General features: G+C 34.7%; 1 protein-coding gene across 3 annotated transcripts; it reads left to right on the forward strand.

Moving 5' to 3' along the window:
• Positions 1–1,249: 1,249 nt before the first annotated feature.
• LOC149482646 (uncharacterized) lies at positions 1,250–20,003 on the forward strand. Of its 3 annotated transcripts, XM_089703463.1 has the most exons (15): positions 1,250–1,800; positions 1,904–2,158; positions 4,396–4,524; positions 4,819–4,935; positions 7,402–7,429; positions 7,674–7,796; positions 8,178–8,364; positions 11,128–11,276; positions 11,770–11,899; positions 12,410–12,554; positions 16,331–16,417; positions 16,667–16,708; positions 16,788–16,872; positions 17,113–19,183; positions 19,571–20,003. In XM_089703463.1, the coding sequence occupies exons 1-15, from the start codon at positions 1,447–1,449 to the stop codon at positions 19,707–19,709; spliced, it is 4,041 nt and encodes a 1,346-aa protein (XP_089559589.1). In that variant the 5' UTR covers positions 1,250–1,446; the 3' UTR covers positions 19,710–20,003. The 3 variants fall into 3 exon arrangements, with proteins under 3 accessions (XP_089559589.1, XP_089559590.1, XP_089559588.1); XM_089703464.1 differs by lacking the exon at positions 7,402–7,429 and having other exon boundaries at positions 7,646–7,796; positions 16,667–16,712; positions 16,798–16,872; XM_089703462.1 differs by lacking the exon at positions 7,402–7,429 and having other exon boundaries at positions 7,646–7,796.
• Positions 20,004–21,458: the final 1,455 nt, after the last annotated feature.

Consider the following 21,458-nt stretch of genomic DNA (forward strand, 5'->3'; position numbering starts at 1 on the left):
TGATCATCACTCTGTTTCGAAGTACCTCTCCTATGTTTGGCTGGCGTTGAAAATTTGCCTTCATTTCTACTCCCTTCCTCTACTATCCTGCGTACTGTGCTTTCAGAAACCCCTATAACAAACGAATTAAGATGAATAAAATCAAATAGTACATTTAACATATTTTTATAGTAGCTTAAAACTAAAACTTCCTTTATTTTATTAATTTTTTTTTTAATGTAGGAGGCCAGCGTCCCTGCGCTACACTAGTAAGTAGTTAGTAAGCTAAATCTAAAATATGATTTTTTTTTCTTATGGTTTGATTGATTAATAGATAGCTGTATGAAAACAATTATCACTATACTATGTAGTAAAATCTAAACTAGGTACTTTATTTGAGGCTGGTTGGATTGGATATAACTTCTTGACTCAAATTGTGCTGGTCGCACTATAAAAACAAGTTTTTGTTTACATACAAATAACCTCAAATTAAATTGCGAAAACGTAATAATCGCCATACATACATACATTTAACACTCGTCACTAATGGAATATTCTATTTTACGTAGTAATGAACAAAAATAAATGGAATCTCACCGGTATATTCTGCTGTACGTTTGTAAACGTTTTCCAAATCAGTCAATAACTTTCCAGCTTGAAATTCGGACAAACACCGAATAAAAACTTTATACACGACATCACGGACACCGCTACGTTTAACCTTTTTCATGATGTCTCCTTTTTTATTTAAATTTCTTGTTCTAAATAACAATTTTATCTCAATAATTCTCCACTTCACGAAAAAAACAACAAATTTTTATTCAACTTGACAGCTACATTGGCAATTCAGGGTTGCCAGGTAATGAAAAACGAATTAGTTCCAAAATAATTAATTTCATCTCTTTTATGTCGTACTATATTTTGTCAGATTGAATTTTAAACTTGGCGCGTTTATTGAACATAAAGTGGAAATGGAATCGGTTCAGGTCTGTAGTCTGTACCACGCGTAAAACCAAAGAGTATAATGAATATTAAGGCACGTAAAACGTTTGGGTTTCAGTGTCCCGTTGATTTGACAGCGGTAGTTAAACAAAGATTAACTATAGAGAACTTGCATACTTATCAATATTACAATTTATATGATTTATTTATTTATAATTGACTTTATTCTAAAAAGTACGATAATTTCGAACCAAAAACGCCTAATGTACGATAATTTTACGCCCCTGGTACGATAATCAGCTCACTTCAGGTTGCTAACACTGAGTACACCCAGCACCGCGGCCTTGAGCTGACGTACGTCGGGGATGGACCGTGAATAAGACGCTTTAGGTAGTTTAAAAATTTTTGAAAGTTGTGCCGTTGGAGAATATTTCTTGTTGTTTTACTTTAGTTTGTATTTAAGCCATTTATATTAGTTACTTGTAAAATTTATTTTATTTCATATGTCGTAGTGTGTAAACTATCATGTCCGATCGATATTCTGAGATAAATCAATCTAAACGAGATGTGCCATCTTTTATTGAACCTAGACCACCGCTAATATCAAATCCGTTCATGCGCCCCCGACCGCAAAAGGGAACTAATCTAATGGATCTTTTCGAAGAGGAATCCGTAGTATGTGACGAGCCTGAATTAGTGCAAGTGTATTTGCGGTTGAAACCTTGCATTGCGCCAAGTGATCTATACGAAGTACGTTCTGATCGTTGCCTAATAACATCTCTCGATACCGCGACAGCTGGCCATGGCCGACGAACGCAGCATAATGTGTCGAAAATGTACACTTTTTCGCACATATTCAGATCAGACACTACACAAAAGGTAACATTATTTATGAAATCGTAAAACTTCTTACTATAGCACCTACTTTCGATTCTTATCTTAATTCTTGTTACTTTTATAAGAAATTTATTTAAATTTCCAGGAAATATTTGACCATGTCGTCAAGGATAACTTAAAAAAGTTGCCTGAAGGTCGCAGCTTTACGTTACTTACATATGGAGCGTCAGGTTCTGGTAAAACCTACACCCTCATGGGGACAGTAGCGTCACCAGGCTTAGTCCCTCGATCTTTAGAATATGTCTTCAAGCTTGTGGATGTTGCTAAAGTGCCAGATTTTAAGCCTTCCGAAGGTGGCGTTGATAGACTTAATTATGCTGAGCAGGAGTATGAGTTACAGGTAGGTTGATTATTTCTTTTAATTTATGTAACAAGTATCATTTGCAGGTGTAAAACTATTTTCTACAACAAAATAGGGTCATTGCGCCTGTTCGCGTCCACATGCCTATTCGCGTCCATTTTGCGGATATCTTTTAGAAAATTCACGAAAATAAGTATACTTTGAGTAAAATTGTAATAAGAAAAATTTCCGATAATACCTCATATGTATAAGATGTATAAGAGACACGCACACATATTCAAAATATGCCTGCGCACCGCCTATCCTATTAAAAAAATATATTTAATTTTGTCTATTAAACGAGAGAGCTAAAACGCGCGGGATTTTAAGAAAAAAATAGTGCGTAGCGTCGCGTTTGACGGTAAGTATCTTATTGTTAAATGTGAATTTTTGAATATGTAACTGTTTCTTTACTTTGCTAACAAAACATGGAATAGTATGGATTATAAATCAGCTTATTTCTTTTACAATTAATAGCTAAAATAAGGTGGACGCGAATTACTACACCGAATTTGTACAACTTCCATTTTGCGTCCACGGTGGGCGCAAACTATACCTACAGGGTTACAGGTTAAGTCGACCTATTCCTGTTAAGAGCGTGTAGTAGGGGTCAAAACAAACTGATTTGATCTTATAATACCATATCCAAAAGTTAGCCGTTGAAGAGTTATTGCAATTTTAATTTTTTTCTTGAAAATGCCACTTTATCTTCGCATTTAGCGTTAAATTTTTTATTTTACTTATTTGGTCTGGGTTTTTTTGAGTTTTTATGTAAAGGTTGAGTTAAACAATAATTCTCAGCAATAAAAATCCATATCCCTGCAAACAATTCAAAGAAATGGCTTTTAAACTAAAAATAATAACATTAAAGTAATTAAGTTAACTCCTTTTAAACAAAGATATTGAAAAAAATCTCTATGAAAATGTGTCTGCAGATGTTTTTAAAAACATGTGCATGTTCTTAGCTATGTAAAAACATAACAATAGAACATATTGCGTCCACATTGTTTTTCATTACTTAGCAATGAATTGTTTGTTAAAATATGTAATTTAAAATAGATTGTAAATTTTTGACTAAGACTACAAGTTGATAATTTAAATTTTCATTTACATATATTAGCAAATTTTTATGCTATTTTTTCATTTTAAAATGGGTATTCTAAGAATGAGACTAGTATCTTTGAGAATGAGAGTCTGTGGTTAAGAAAATAATATGAACAAAAAAGAAATTTAATTCATTAGAAAATCTCTCAAAAGGAAAAACCGGAATCCTTGAAGGATCACTTTGATATCCGTCCGTCTGTATGTCCGTCTGCCGGTCTGTCTTTCTGTCAAGACCCTTTTTCTCAGTAACGCGTGGAGGTATAAAGCTGAAATTTATATTGAATACTCAAGTCTACGGTCCCTTGAAGCAGTGAAAAAATCAAACTTATAAGCCAAAGCAATCAAAAGATACAGCCGTTTATGCTGCAAATTTTCGCAAATTTCGACCTTCGCAAGGGAATCAAAACCTACAGGGTACTTTACGTGAACACAGACACTTGAAGTTTGGTACGAAGCAACGTCTTATAGCACAAATAAGGGAAACATTGAAAAAATAATCATTTACAGTTAAAACATATGAAAAAAAAACAGGTTAATACGGAACCCTCGGTGTGCGAGTCCCACTCGCATTTGGCCGGTTTTTATTAAATAACTATATTCGTAAATATATAATTTATTAAAATCTAATTTTTATTTGCATTTATCTGATAAAATATCACCCAATACACTCTTAATTCCTTTTCTAAGCTGGTGGACGCGAACTGGTCCACGGGTGGACGCAAACTGGAATTTTTGGACGCGAACTGGGTAAAACGCCTAATTCTGCTATTTGTCTAGATAAATAAAAACCACATGATATTTCCAACACAATTGAAAGTAAATCTTAAAATAGACTATGTATTGAACACGTTACATAAATTTTGCGTTGAAATTTGTTCTGGAACATTTTTATTTTCTCCTTCAAACTTTCCAACTGCACTAAGTGGACGCGAACAGGCGCAATGACCCTATATGAATAATATTTATTTATTTATTGAATAGCTTCAAACAAAGAATACAGATAAATTGTTCTACTGTTCTGATAAATTGCAGAAAGTTACAGCATTTAAATAAAACAATATACAATTTTTATTTGATATTTCGATTTTTTTATAAATATAAACTGTGTGATGTAAATAATAGTATTTTTTCAGTGGGTGAAAAGATTAAGAAAAGTCTCTGCTCCTTTAAGAGAAAAGTACAAAAGAATGAGCGCCCAATTATCCTATGATATGACTGTCAGTCAGCTAGATTTATCCACACAAACTAGACATTACGTATGGGTAAGTGAGCATTGATAGCCTAATTATTAAAACTCCAGCTATATTGAAAAATTGGATAATCAACACTTGATTATTACACATTCTAATATAATAATGTTCGCTCTTACAACTATGTAAGTGTAATCTGTATAAAATGTATCTATGGTAGTTCCTTGAATTTTTGTAAAAGTGATAAAGTTGAAATTGAATGTAGCCAAGCTATGTAAAAAAAAAAGATTAGTACAGTAACACTATATTTCCTCTAATTCCTTTTTGATACCATGTTGTTATTGTGTAATACACTGCTTATTGCAGGTGTCATTCATAGAGATTTACAATGAAGGGATATATGACTTACTAGCTGCCAGGGAAAGAGGGAATGCCACAAAACTTGTTATCCGTGAGGATTCCAGTGGAAATGTGTACGTTAAGGTATGTAATTTTAGAGTATTCTGTTCTTTATTACATATTTGAATAATAAAAAAAAAATGTTGTGTGGTTTTATGAAACCACGGTAAAAGTGAAACTTAGGCACAAAATTATCGTATTTGTACGATAATTATCGTACGGTTCGACCGTCACGCGACATGCGCTACACAGACCAAAAAGTTTGAGACGATGTAATAAAAGTTTCACTTTAATATATTTCTTTATTGTTTTATCTCTAAGCTTAGCTGTAGCTAGGATACTTCTTAATTAATTTAATATTCCATTAGTGATACAAATAGGAGCAATATTTATACAGTCAAAATCTGTTATAACGACATCGAAGGGACTACTCATATTGAGTCGTAAAAACCGATAGTTGTAACAACCGGATTTGAATTTTCTCCCTTTCTTTCCAAACGGTTAAAATTGTCGAGTGTGATCTTAGTGTGATACACTATATTCTTTTGCCAGGTAGCTTTGAAATAATACGCGATTTTTCTTCGATATTGATTTGTTTTCTTTTTTGCGACATTTTACAATTTTCACAGTTAACTCAACAATAAGTAACAAAGTAACAAACTGACTTAAGAGATATGACGAAGCGGGCCTTCAGGCTAGGTACTGCATGCATGTGCTTTGTTTCTAAGAATTACAAAAGACCCTAAACTTTGATTACTTTTACGATAATAGCCATTGACTATTATACCGTGCCAGATGTGGATACAGTTACCTATTCAAATTGTTTACAATTGACAACGGACCAGTGGGCGGGGCTTAAAAAACATGGCTACGTATTGTGTGCAACAAAAGAATTAACCATAGGTTTACATTGAATTAGTGTCATAAATTTTAATTATTTATGTTTTCTATAAATGATTTTTTTCAATTTGTTGGATCATGAATGGATTAATGAATCCTCATTAATATCATTATGTTTTTTCACAGTATCCTTCTTTAAACTCCGATTTACTAGACGCTGATGTCGTGCCTCTATATTTTTTTTAGCTTTATTTGATTCTCTAGCAGAGCTTGGTAGATTACACGATGGAACACATGTTTTTTTTAAAGTCATCTTTTTAGTAATAACACCTGAAAAACAAATTTTTCAATTAGTTTTAGATTTATATTTACATTTATATTTGAGGTTAAACATTGTCAACTTACTTGGTACAATAAAATCATTCCTTTGAAAATGTAATGAACACACTCTCATATGCGGATTTATATTTTTCAATTTTAAAGCACGCTGCCAGGCTTTACATTGATCTACTTTTTCTTTTTTTCCGAAATAATTTTCAACATAAACAAAACTGCTACCAGGTTTAGGTATAGCATGAAAACTAACTTCTAAATTCGTATGAGATTTACTACCACAACCGTTCACCGCACAATAAACTCTACTTTTATTTTTAGTACGAAATTTTAAAGAATTTTTATTACTTAATTTAAAAAAAAATTGTTTTTTAATAGATTCGGTAATATACTTACTTGTGTAATTACTCCGAAAATATTAACCAAATGTGGTCGCTTAATGCGGTATGTCGTAGTAAACAATGTCGTAAAAACCAATGTTTTCGATAAGGCGGTCATATAACACTCAGCTAGGACCTTTGATTTTGGTCAATTTAACCGGTATGTTGTTCTAAACGATGTCGCCATAAACGGTTTTGACTGTAGTTAGAAATTAGTTGTGGGCACAGATTAATTTTAAAATTTGCTATTTTTCAAGTAATTATATATTGCACGCCTCATAAGCGAAGCGTTGAGGTGGGTACTACTGTCACTTCGCGCAAAACATCTGATTTTTCAAACTTAAAATGTCTTTATGTATCATACATTGCACTTGTAAGATAATACATACACACACATATTAAGAAAAAACACTATTTTTAACGTTCATGATATTTTTGATGTCATTTTTGTTATTTAAACTAGTTAAAAAACAGTTTAAAAAAGTTCTGTCTTGGACGTCCGTGTGTCTGTATGTGCGGATCCTTTTTCTTGTTAACACGATAGCGACCGAAATACTTTACTAATCGAGTCTTTTTTTTTCTCTTACGCTTGAGTATGCTCAGGAATAGAACCCTTTCATTTTTCAGGGTCTGATTCGATGTGGTTTAATTGTTATTAAATAAACAAAAATAATAATTAATAAATAAGTATTTATTAAAAAAAAATTATGAGGCGTGCACTTTTGGATTTTCCAAATTATTATAAGATATATTATTGAGGATTTTCAAGAAAACCAATTTGTGTCTCTGTATATTTAATTACTTTTAATTACTTAGTATATTTAATTATTGTCATATATTTAATTACTTATTAGACAGGATATTATATTTAATATCCTGTCTAAAATCATTGTGTGGCTTAAAAATGTTGTTAAGATATATTTACCATCAAAAACAGTTTTACATAGTTAGGTACATATTTTTCTTTTTTGCCATATTTTTTAATTCCATCCAAAAGGGTGCGACACAAGCATACGTGCGTTCAGGTGAAGAAGCGTATGACGTCATGGTGGCCGGTAAACATCAGTAACTCAGGCCCCGGAATCACAGACACAATAGAAAGTCTATTGTGTCGTGGCCCGATCGGGCCGTTCGGGGCTCAATGGGTTAAAAATGTTGTTGAGATATATTTACCATCAAAAACAGTTTTACATAGTTACATAATTTTCTTTTTTGCCATATTTTTTAATTCCATCCAAAAGGGAGCGACGCAAGCATACGTGCGTTCAGGGGAAGAAGCGTACGACGTCATGGTGGCCGGTAAACATCAGCTGCAAGTTGCCGCTACGGGTGTGCACGCGCAGTCCTCGCGATCACACTGCATATTCACTATCACTATGGTCACGGAAAAAGGTAGAATTGATTATAAGCGTAAGGAAGAATAATGTGTGAAAAAATTAGCAACATTTAGTTAGTTATTTTTTGTTAGATTTTCGAAGTGAACTGCTAAATTTGAAATTGTTTATTTAAAAGTGAGTGCTTTTCATGAATTCATATTGTTGAATAATATGTTTAAAAATTACCATTTTGTATGAAATTGTAAATGTTTTATTTCAGCAAACTAAAAGGAATTCATTTAAAGTTTAATTATTTATAGCATACAAATGCTTTATTAATGAGAAATAATAAATCCGCGTCTCTCGCCTTGACTTGCGCTGTGTTAAAAAAATAATAAAATAGGTTTTACGTGAAGTTGTTCTGTATTGTTTGAATGTATGTATTGTGTATTCCAAGATGGCGCCTGCAGCACGTCGTGCGTGCGCCTGTGCGACCTGGCGGGCTGCGAGCGCGCGCGGCGCACGCGCAACACGGGCGCGCGCATGCAGGAGTCGCGCGCCATCAACTCGTCGCTGCACGTGCTCGAGCGCTGCCTGCACACGCTGCGGCGCCGCCACGCGGGCCCCGCGCTCGTGCCCTACCGGTGAGTGTGTGTGTAGAGCGTGTGTGTAGAGCGCTGCCTGCACACGCTGCGGCGCCGCCACGCGGGCCCCGCGCTCGTGCCCTACCGGTGAGTGTGTGTGTAGAGCGTGTGTGTAGAGCGCTGCCTGCACACGCTGCGGCGCCGCCACGCGGGCCCCGCGCTCGTGCCCTACCGGTGAGTGTGTGTGTAGAGCGTGTGTGTAGAGCGCTGCCTGCACACGCTGCGGCGCCGCCACGCGGGCCCCGCGCTCGTGCCCTACCGGTGAGTGTGTGTGTAGAGCGTGTGTGTAGAGCGCTGCCTGCACACGCTGCGGCGCCGCCACGCGGGCCCCGCGCTCGTGCCCTACCGGTGAGTGTGTGTGTAGAGCGTGTGTGTAGAGCGCTGCCTGCACACGCTGCGGCGCCGCCACGCGGGCCCCGCGCTCGTGCCCTACCGGTGAGTGTGTGTGTAGAGCGTGTGTGTAGAGCGCTGCCTGCACACGCTGCGGCGCCGCCACGCGGGCCCCGCGCTCGTGCCCTACCGGTGAGTGTGTGTGTAGAGCGTGTGTGTAGAGCGCTGCCTGCACACGCTGCGGCGCCGCCACGCGGGCCCCGCGCTCGTGCCCTACCGGTGAGTGTAGAGCAAACATATAGATCGGTGGGTGATAGAGCAAGGGTATGTATTCCTGTCTTAAATTTTCTATTCTTATGGAAATTTTCCAGGCGTATAAAAATTTTCCTGGCTTATAAACATTTTCCTGACCTATAGAAATTTTCCTGACTTATGGAAATTTTCCAGCTTATAGAAATTTTCCTGACGTATAGAAATTTTCCTGGCTTATAGAAATTTTCCCGACGCATAGAAATTTTCCTGACGTATAGAAATTTTCCTGGCTTATAGAAATTTTCCCGACGTATAGAAATTTTCCCGACGTATAGAAATTTTCCTGGCGTCTAGAAATTTTCCTGGCTTATAAACATTTTCCTGACTTATACAAATTTTCCTTATCTATATAATTTTGCGGCAAAGAGAAATTTTCCTCACGTATAGAAATTTTCCTGGCTTATAGAATTTTTCCCTTCTCATGGAAATTTTCCTGGCTTATAAACATTTTCCTGACTTATACAAATTTTCCTTATCTATATAATTTTGCGGCAAAGAGAAATTTTCCGGACGTATAGAAATTTTCCTGGCTTATAGAAATTTTCCCGACGTATAGAAATTTTCCTGGCTTATAAACATTTTCCTGACTTATAGTAATTTTCCTGACGTATAGAAATTTTCCTGACGTAAAGAAATTTTCCTGGCTTATAGAAATTTTCCCGACGTATAGAAATTTTCCTGGCTTATAGAATTTTGCCTGACGTATAGAAATTTTCCTGGCTTATAAACATTTTCCTGACTTATACAAATTTTCCTTATCTATATAAATTTTCCTGACTTATACAAATTTTCCTGACTGATAGAAATTTTCCTGACGTATACAAATTTTCCTTGTTTATAGAAACTTTCCTGGCGTATACAAATTTTCCTTTATTATGGAAATTTTTCAGCTTATAGAAATTTTCCCGACTTATGGAAATTTTCCTGACTTATAGAAATTTTTCCTGACTTATCGTAATTTTTCTGTCAATCGCCCTAACTATTGTTTAAATCATTTTTCTTATCTTCCTAAAATTGGAAATTTTTACGACTGATTAAAGTAAACCACCCACCTATTCCCACCCACATCCCGTACGCTATGCTCTCTGTCCACAGGCCGCGCGTGCGCAGAATGGCTCAGTATCTGCATAGCTAGCGAACGTATAAACTCGCCCGGTCGTTGGGCGCTTTCACCAGGGCCCTGGAATTATGGAATTATTTCATTATTTAATTTCATGAACAATATCATCATCATCATTTTTATTGAAAACAATATTCATATATTTTTCTTTGCCCGCGGATTCCCCTGATGTTAAATTCGCATTAGTTGAGTCGTTTCACCGCTGTCAAAAGTTACCCATGGCCATGTCACATTAAAACGAATAAACACACTTTCGCATTTATAATATTACTAGAGGTCCGCCCCGGCTTCGCCCGTGGTACATATTTCGCAATAAAAGGTAGCCTATGTCCTTTCTCGGGTATCAAAATATCTCCATACCAAATTTCATGCAAATTGGTTCAGTAGATTAGACGTGATTGAGTAACAGACAGACAGACAGAGTTACTTTCGCATTTAAAATATTAATATAGTATGGATTTATAATGTGGTGCTCATTTTTTTTGTAATAAATTATCCTGCTAACGCTATTGTATTTTCGTTGTTTTATTTCAAGTGAACACCCATACAATTTTGTCACGAGCCGCCTCTGATATGTAGCGTGGTGGTTTCAGAGCGGTTTGTAGAGAGGAGGCGAATAGTGCATTGTGCTGCGCGACTGTGTCCACGGCCCACGTACACGGACACTTAGGCCTATTGATTACATGACCGCTCGTTACGTATAGCATGCATGTACAAGTGACACATTTCATTACTGTTTATATGTATTTTATTTCAACGGTTTAATGCATAAAAATTTTGCATCCAGTCAAAACGATTAATCATCTTTCTACAAGGGTTTTCTTTTTTAAAATGTTTATGTAATAAAATTGTTTTTTTTTTTTTCGGATTATGCGGAGCTGTGAAATTATGTTTGCATGCCAGTATAACTGGCGAATGTGCTGTACTTTTCCATAAAATAATAACTTGTGAACCACATTTGAGCAAATAAAGATTTATTTATTTATTTATTTATTCTCTAGAGAATCAAAACTAACCCGCTTACTTGGCGCCGGTTTATCCGGGGCACGTGGGGAAGCCGTCAGTATGGTGGTGACTCTGAACCCGGCGCAGGAGGATGCGCATGAGACAAGACACGTGCTGCAACTAGCTGCCGTGGCGAAGGAAATACGTGAGTATACACACACACACACACACAAAGACGTAAGCATACACGCATACATACGTATACACACGCACACGTTCGTATACACACACACACACACACACAAAGACGTAAACATACACGCATACATACGTAGACACACGCAAACGTTCGTATACATACACACACACACACACACAAAGACGTAAATATACACGCATACATACGCATACAAGCATACGCACGCACGCACACGTTCGTACATATACACGTACACATATAGACACATCAATACGCAGAAATACACGCAATAGATGCGTAAAACAAGATACAGATGCAGATGTGACACAAAAATACAATCACGCTTATACCTAGGACACACACAAACATTCGCGAGCACAACATAATACACACACGATCTCATACACAAAGACACACACATGTGACTAAGCGAGTTGACTGCAACAATACAAGGGCAATATTAGGTGTATATTTATTTATATTTGTTTATTATTTTCAGAAATTAACAATACTATATCTGAATACCCGAGCTCACTGGAGAGCAGCACACGAGACACGACGATAAGCTTCAATTCGGAAATCATGAAATTGCGCTCCGATAATGAGAGGCTGCATTTTGAATTGATTCAGTAAGTGTAATTTGTTTTTTAAGCTATTGCATAGCTTCTATCGCGGGCCTTGAGCGCGGGGACCGAATCGAGAAATTCCGTAACGAAAAAACCTCACGCTCCCCACTCCGACGGGCACGGAGGTGTGGCTTGAAGGCATGCTATGCAATAGCTTTACCGCGGCAGTCCCCGAGTGCCACACGTCTTTTTATATTTTTTAATAGACAATCCATTTTAATTAGGTTTGGTATATGAAATAATTTCGCCAAAATGGCTGAATAGAGTTGGAATTTTAAGGGACAAGACAGGATTATCATTTAATGATTATGTTTCCTCTGTTCTTTTGAATTAAATGTTTTATCTATATTGTGTCTTATTTTTATGGTGTTCAATTTTTTCTGTGTTGAAACTTTTTTTTAACTATGCATAACAAATCCTTATACATATAATGAAAAAAAACGACTAATATTAAACAAAATTCAAAACTACCCACATCCAATTACACTATTTTTAATATTATTTTTTCCACAGAGCACAATCGCAATACAAAAAACTGATGGGTGCGATGGAAGAAAGACAAGCGGCAAGCGCAGATACAATGCGAGAATTGGTCGAGGAAGCTAAAGAAATGACAAAACAGTATTATGAAGCACAATTATTGGCTTTAAGAGCTGAGGTAAGGATATTTAGTGTTTTTGAAGTGAGACTTCTTTAGGGGCGTAGACAGTAAAATTTCAAGGTCGCGTCACGGCAATGCCGTCACGTCATGGAGATGGTGACGATTTTGGTATCATTGAATCTTGCCAAAGAAGTTTCACTTCAGACACGTGTGCTCGGCACACTCTTTTTTATATATTTTGTGAACATTTCGCGATACAAGGAACTAATGGGTTCTATGGAAGAGAAACAAGCGCAGATACTTTTTTTACAGTATTATGAAGCTCAACTATTGGCTCTAAGGGCTGAGGTAGGGGTATATGACGTTTGTGTAGGGTGAAATTTGTGTTTTTTGCGGGAGTTTCAGTTGAGAAACGAAACATCTTTATATTAAAAATTTAACAATATAGAAAAAATTTGCTTGTTTTTACCAGGTAGAAAAATACCTAATTTTTTATTAATAATAAACATTGAGCTACATATATGGAGCAGACACCACGAACAGAATCTGTGCGCGGCGCGCGGCGGCGCGGGGCGCGCGAATGACGGCTAGACAGTCATAGATTATGCGATGTCACTGACTCACCGCTATAGAGGCGACACTTTGTTTCATTCTGTCTATTTTATTGGGTGCCACTCCTTACATGCACGTTGACTTGAAATTTTCTTTGTACTTACTTATTATTTATTTTAGGTATAAACTGACTTTACTACGCGGGGCTAACAATATCTGGCATATAATATAGGATGATGTAAATAGTGACGTCATATGGAATAATTTAATTTTTTTCGGGTTTTAGGTTCAGTCAGGGCTAAGGGAAGTTTCATTCCTTACAAATTGAGCCTTTTTTAGAAAAAAAAATAAAAGCCGTGTAATTTTGTACAAAATGTTTATTTAGGTCATCATCCTCAGAACATGTTCCCGGCTCAGAAATTGCTTGCATTGTTCCAGTACTATTGTAGCACACCTTCGGCTAAAATAAATATAACATAATGTTAGTGATGGCTAAAATAATATTTTATTTGTTATACAAATCCGTAAAATTTTATTATTATTAATGACATCAATACAAGGAAAAGCAGACTTCTTTAGAACACGCCTTCCCGCTTTTGTGGTATATTTATCCTCATCGCGAAAATGCAATGAACAGACGCAAGTTCTATCGGATGGTAACCAGGTTTCTTCACTGCGGTTGTTTTGGACAAATTTTACCCATTTTTCCCTTTCTTCACTGCCCAGACATGGAAACCTTGAAAAGAAAAAATATTAATTACTTATCTCTGAACTAGCGGTCCGCCCCGGCTTCGCCCGTGGTACATATTTCGCAATGAAAAGTAGCCTATGTTCTTTCTCAGGGTCTAAAGATTGTCTGTGCCAAATTTCATCAAAATCGGTCCAGTAGTTTATGAGCCTATTCATTACAATCAAACAAACAAACAAAGTTTTCCTCTTTATAATATTAGTGCAGATAAATAAATAATAATTCAGTTATACGTTCAAGTCAGTAGCTTATACAATATCAATTAAAAACTTGATTAAAATCAATTAACAAAAAAAAATTGGTGATTAAGTAATTGATTTTCATATTTCATGATTTCACCTTTTTTCAATTAACAACCAGTCTATTAGTCCATTGAATGAGTCCCTCCAAGGGGGGTCTAGAGTGCGTCAGTTAGTAACGTAAGATGTTTCTTCGGAAACATGTCAAGAGTCCCTAGGTAATAAACATACTAAAACCCCGGGCCACTAGGAGGAGCCCCGGAGTGGGGGGAGGGGGAAAATGGGTCCATTTTTTCATTTTTCGCTTAAATCTCAAAAACGGTACATGTTAGAGAAAAACTTTCAAGGAAAAGTTGAAAGGCCATAAAATTATCTACAAGTTGTACCTGAATCATTTTTTCCTATATCCTACCGTTTCTGAGTTATACGCAGTAAAAAATGATTTTGGCTCAAACAATTTCCCCATACTACACATCAATCGATCAAAAAATATTTCTTTCTTCCAAAAAACTCAAATGTGCAACTTGTGACCGGTACTGATAGATTGCTCTTAATAAGGTCTATAATTGGTAAAATAAACACATTCCTCCGTGGAAGCCTTTAGGAGGAATCGATTGTCAAAATATTATATTAGGGCAGTTTGAGTTACTGAACTTGATTTTTTTATTTTTTTCTTCCAAAAAACTCAAAAGTGCAACTTGTGACCGGTACAGATAGATTGCTCATAATTAGGTCTGTCATTGATAAAAATACCAGATTCCACCACGGAGGCGTTTACGGGGAATTGAATTTTATCAGGGTAGTTACGATACTTGAACTTTTTTTTTTTTCTTCCAAGAAACTCAAAAGTGCAACTTGTGACCGGTACAGATAGATTGCTCATAATTAGGTATATCATTGATAAAAAAACCAGATTCCACCATGGAGGCGTTTAGGAGGTATTGAATTTTATTAGGGTAGTTACGATACTTGAACTTTTTAACTATCTACCCTAATAAAATTCAATTCCCCGTAAACGCCTCCATGGTGGAATCTGGTATTTTTATCAATGATAGACCTAATTATGAGCAATCTATCTGTACTGGTCACAAGTTGCACTTTTGAGTTTTTTGGAAGAAAAAAAATAAAAAGTTCAAGTATCGTAACTACCCTGATAAAATTCAATTCCCCGTAAACGCCTCCGTGGTGGAATCTAGTATTTTTGTCAATGATAGACCTAATTATGAGCAATCTATCTGTACTGGTCACAAGTTGCACTTTTGAGTTTTTTGGAAGAAAAAAATAAAAAGATCAAGTTCATTAACTCAAACTACCCTAATATAATATTTTGACAATCGATTCCTCCTAAAGGCTTCCATGGAGGAATGTGTTTATTTTATCAGTGATAGACCTAATTATGAGCAATATATCATTACCGGTCACAAGTTGCACTTTTGAGTTTTTTGGAAGAAAAAAATAAAAAGATCAAGTTCATTAACTCAAACTACCCTAGTATAATATTTTGACAATCGATTCCTCCTAAAGGCTTCCAAAAGAAATATTTTTTGATCGATTGATGTGTAGTATGGGGAAATTGTTTGAGCCAAAATCATTTTTTACTGCGTATAACTCAGAAACGGTAGGATATAGGAAAAAATGATTCAGGTACAACTTGTAGATAATTTTATGGCCTTTCAATTTTTCCTTGAAAGTTTTCTCTAACATGTACCGTTTTTTAGATTTAAGCGAAAAATGAAAAAATGGATATTATTTGTGCAATATCGTAACACACACGAAGGCATATTTGATGCGTTTCACTTTAAAACAAATAAAAAATGAGCGTGACGTTCGCGCCAACGAGCGAGCAAGCGACTGAGTGCAGTTACGCCAGATGGCGTATGTTGAGCGGAACATAAATGATGTAGGCGGTGTCGTCTCCATATTAATATTATCTCAATGATAATAAATATATATATATATTGCGAGGTAAAATTCGCACCAGCGTCTTTTCCATACCATGGTGAATGGTAAAAAGAAAGTCTATAAGTTATAGACAGGGAATATAAGTATAGGTTATAGACTATAACCTATACTTATATTCCCTGTTTTTAACTTACCCTAATTAATTGAAATGCCAGAGGAGCAAGTAAAATGTACTAAAACAATGTTTTTGTTTAATTTTAAAATGTCTTTGTTCTTCTGTGACGCAAAACGACTTGTCTTTGTTGTAAATACAAATGTTGCTTATTGACAAATTAAATCGGAAATTAATGAGTTCAATAAAAACATTTTTTTTTTTTTTTACTTTGTTATAGATCGAAGAGATGGCAGAAGAATATGAAAATAAACTGAATGAATTAAGCAAGCGGTCAGTGCACAGCACTCCTTCAAGAGATAAAAAGGTACATATAATACAACTTTCTATATATTTCTATATATTTTACTAGCTTAGCTTAGCTTTGTCTAAAACCTAATAAATTATATACTAAAACCTTCCTCTTTAATCACTCTGTCTATTAAAAAACCCGTATCAAAATCCGTTGCGTAGTTTTAAAGATTCAAGCATACAAAAGGACATAGGGACAGAGAAAGCGACTTTGTTATATACTATGTAGTGTAGTAAATCTCACCAAATATTTTTTATTTTGCAGATCACACAACTGATGACGGAAAATGCTATTTTAGAATTAGAAGTGAGTATAAAATTAAAATAAGTATCTATTAAAGTTTAAAAAAAAAACAAACAATATCTATAGTTAATTTTTTATTCAGGAAAAACTAGCGGCTGAAAGATTAGCTCGCGTTAGGGCAGAGGAAGAAGTGCAACATTTACGCGCTTGTATTGAAGAAAGAGATGGTAATTATTTGAAACATAAATAAAGCCTTTTTAAGCATTTTTAGTAGTGTAAAAGTAAATAAAGTCTCATAATCTTAAGTTAGCATATATTGTATAAATAATTAAGAATGAATTCTTCAGATACACATAATTCATCAACTTTTTTTAAATCAATTTTATACAAATTTATTTATTTATTATTTGTTTTCAAGTTGTATAATATGTTACTCTACAATATTCCATTATTTATTTTGTTTCAAGAAAAAGAAGATTTGGCAAGTGAAGATGTTATGTCAGTCACTGAAACAGACAGCGAATCGGACGTAGACGATCCATGCAATGAAAGTCTCGAACCGACTTTCAAAAAGGAAGACATAGAAAAATCCAGAATTAAACATAGTATTGTAAGCGATAAGCAAGAAAACAGCAGCTCTAGTGAAGATAGTGTTCTGGAAAAATCTGATGATACACTAAAAGACGATAGTGATAATAGCATAGAGCATGCCTTTACAGATAATGTTCTAGTTACATGTAAGAAAGCTAGTATACGTAACACAATTGATATAGTTAAAGAAACAATAAATTGCGAATCGTCCCCAGACATTACGAAGGAAAAAGAAATTAAATCTCCCGAAGCTTGTGCAATTGATCATCTAAATAATGACACAACAAATGACGTAAGCGAAGAATTAGCTGAACAAACACAGGACCTTGTTCAAGTAAAAGTGAATCAAAAGGAAAGTTACTTCTTTAAAAAAGAAGATAATGTTAGTATTGAGAAGAAAGTATTACGCGGGACCTATTGTGTTTCCAATACTGATACGAGTGATGATTATGAAGACGCGCATGGATCATATAAAGAAAATAATGATACTGCCAATAAGAGTATAGATGAAAAAGAAGATATTGTTCCCGAGATCAAAATAGCTAAACATACAGATACAATGAAAACAGAATCAATCGTTAACAAGATAATACAAAGAAACTCGAGCAAAAGCAACAATTCCTTGACTCAATTTGAACAACTTGAACTAGCAACGAAATCGTGTAATGAAGGCAATAAGAAGGAATCTAAGGAATTTTTCCGCATTAATTTATTGAAAGAGAAAAAAACATATTTTGACAATGACAACCATTCGGATTACAAGTGTTCCGCTAAATTAGAAAGTAGAAAGGATTATTTTGCGGAATCTTCGAAGGATAATAGAAATATTGACGAAATAAAACAGAACGATGATTACAGATCTCCGTCTATAGTGAAAGATGAAGTTACAGGCGACTACGAGCCTAGTATGATTAAAAAGTTATTAGGCAAAAATCTTGCTAATATAGATGTGCCATCTGCGAATAAAAACACACTGCGTATTTCAACCGATTCTGTTGACCTATTCGAATCCCCTCATCCGACAACGAAGAACTTAGAAAGTGTGGAATTAATACGAAAGTCAATAGATAATATTGTATTGGCCGAAAGTTCTAGTACTGTTGAAAAATCTGCTGAAGTTGTTAATACAGCTACAGAAGTTAAACAATCACCTAAAGAAATTAAACTGCCCTTAATGAGTTCAAAGGAACTGGAAGAAATTAATAAGAAAATTGTTAAAGATAATGAAAGCCGCACTCTTAAAAGTAAAATAGCCAACACAATTATAAAACTCGAAAAAGCTTCACCAGATATTTTCAAACAATCTTTAACATTACTAAAGCAAAAAGAACTTGATGTTGTACAAAATAAAATCGATATTCAAAAGGGCAAAAACAATACTGATCAAGAAAAGAAACCAAAAACAGAACCCAATGCTGATTTATCTCAAACTATAGCAAATACAACGGTAAATAATACACTAGAAGATTTTGAAAATATCTACAAGGAGGGAACAATACCGCGAGCGACTGAGTTCGATCTACTCGTCTCACAGACTAATGAAAATGAAAAAGAATCAACGGAAACTGAATTAAAATATAACTTGCGTAAAAAATCACGGCAAAGAACACGAAGAGATCGCAAAGCGAATTCCATTGAAGAGAAAGGCGATATAAAAACTGATAAAGGCAAAAACGAGGATATGTTGTTAGAGAGTAACGCAAAATGTGAAAGTAAGAGACCAAAACGTAACTTGAGATTGCGTAGAGTTAAGAATTTCTATCTAGAAGACACGGAAGAAGATAGAGACGACAAATTGAAGGATATAGTTAATTTGCAAAGTGAATTCTCGGATGTGACAATGAACGTGCCGGCTCCTGATAAAGTGGTTAATGATATTCCTTCGCCAGAAAAAGTGGATGAAAATGTACCGCCTCTGATGGGTATACAGAGCTGTCCTGCTAAAAGGTAATTTGTTTTTTAAATCTCTTAAGAAAAAGGCTATTTTTACCTCTACTCATGCTTCCATAATAGTAATTATGGGAATGTTTGTGTCACGCTTAAAATTGCATGATTTGCTTCGAGTATAACAAATAAGTTATAATATGACTAACATGGGATGCTTTTTTCCGGTGCAAAGCGGACGACGTCGTAGGCAACAGCTAGTACGTTAATGATCTTCAATCAAATGTATAAAAGAAAAAAACAAGGTATTAAAAAAATATTATAAAAGTAAGGCATAAAAATAATAAACAAAAACGAAGAACGAAGCATTGACAATTAATATAAAAAAGGTATTAACAAAAGTCCAATTTCAATTCTATAAAACTTTATTATATTAAAATTATTTCACAGTACTAGAAGTCGCAGGAAGTTGTTCACTCCAAGAGCGGAACCATTAGATGAAAGTCTATCCCAAACAGGCGATAGTAACGAGAGGATACGCGTGCCGAGACCGTCCTACCATAGACCTAGAGCAAGGAGAAAGCTGTAGAAAAAATAAATTGTCTATGACAAGTGCTTCGATTGATATTTTAAAATGAAGAATGGATTTTGTTCAATTTTTTTCATAATCGTAATTTTTTCTGTTACATTTATCAAACCCGGAAATTAGTGTAAATAGACTTATTATCCATATTAATTACAATTGGCTTTGGTAGCGCAAGATTATTGTGGATTTATAATCAAATGATATAATTTAAAAATATGTCTTAGATAGACTGATTGATTAAAAATTGTGTATATAATTAAACTGACATGTAATTTTTAACGTTTATTAATAAAATTACTCTAATTACATAATGTAAAGGCATTTTTACTTATTGACTTTTATCCCCAACAAATAAAACGATTCCAATTGCTAAAAAAATATATTATTGTATGTATTAGTAAAAAAAGTAAGGTTAGAAAACATGAAAACCTTAGATCAGCGTTTCCCCTTTTGCCGAGGTATAAGATTATTCGAATCGAAAAATCTTATGCTTTCATAAAAACTACTTGCGTAATCGATTACAAACACTCTGCGTATTCGTAAAACATCGAAAGGACGTCTGCAAGTGCTCCGCTAAAAATGCCGTTTCATGCTGTCAAGTCTTACAGAAACAAGTCAAACACATCAAATTTTAAAAAAGATGGAATGACCTTTCATTTGTAAGTATTTTTTTATTTTTTTTACGTAAATATCTATTTAAATGCATTTTCTAATAATCGTCGATGTATCGTTTAGCGATATGATCAAGACAAAATAATCGAGTCATGTTTATTCGATTATTGACACGAGACTATCATGGAATGATTTACAAATGTAGCGAGACTATCTTGGAAAGAAATACAAATTTAATCTTTATGAACTACGCAATAAAGTTGAATTTAGAACGCGATATTGAACCGCACTCCCCACGAGACTATTTTGGAATGAAATAAAAATTTCGCGAGACTATCTCGGAAAGACATACAAATTTAATCTTTATGAACTACGCAATAAAGTTGAATTTAGAACGCGATATTGAACCGCACTCCCCACGAGACTATTTTGGAATGAAATACAAATTTCGCGAGACTATCTTGGAAAGACATACAAATTTAATCTTTATGAACTAAGAAATAAAGTTGAATTTAGAACGCGATATTGAACCGCACTCCCCACGGGACTATCTTGGAAAGAGATACAAATTTAATCTTTATGAACTTAGCGATAGAGTTGAATTTAAAAAGTCGTCGCTTAAAAGGTCGTAAATTTTTACGACTTTTTTTAGTGACGGAATACTTCTAGCTATCGTTGTCGATAAAAAAATATTTTTCTAAGTATAATTTGAAATGAGATGAGAAATAATCTTTATTATATTAAAATTTTACACAACTGCACAAAAAGGAGTATAATGTTCATTTTGTAAGTATATATTTATTAAAATTTACGCTCGGTTACTTTTAACTGGCAGAACATTTTATGGTACGGAACCCTTCGTGCGCGAGTCCGACTCGCACTTAGCCGTTTTTTTGTAATGTTAATCTTGCAACCTTTCTATTATGTAATTTGTTCATATGTAGGTATTAATATTGCGTAAATACATATTCAAATACAAATAAAATGGCTTTTTATTGTTTTTTCGTATGCATATAATAATGATGAAATCGTTACAAATGACCTGTGTAGTATTTTTTATGAATATAATATTAATGTTATTTCTAATTACAACAAAATTATTGTTTTTGTAATATCGATATGGTTACATCCCTTTAGAGC

Source organism: Colias philodice, chromosome 14, assembly GCF_061535455.1.
Source record: "Colias philodice isolate Cphi_HAF_F1 chromosome 14, ilColPhil1 Martin Lab GWU primary, whole genome shotgun sequence".
Classification (NCBI taxonomy): Eukaryota; Metazoa; Arthropoda; class Insecta; order Lepidoptera; family Pieridae; genus Colias; species Colias philodice.

What these genes read in the sequence shown, in the direction of transcription:
- LOC149482646 (XM_089703463.1), top strand. Translation starts at nt 1,447, where the DNA reads ATGTCCGATCGATATTCTGAGATAAATCAATCTAAACGAGATGTGCCA. An exon ending in ACAAGCATACGTGCGTTCAG is followed by an intron (nt 7,430 to 7,673) that starts GTGAAGAAGCGT and finishes ACGTGCGTTCAG; the next exon opens with GGGAAGAAGCGTACGACGTC. An exon ending in CAGAGCTGTCCTGCTAAAAG is followed by an intron (nt 19,184 to 19,570) that starts GTAATTTGTTTT and finishes ATTATTTCACAG; the next exon opens with TACTAGAAGTCGCAGGAAGT.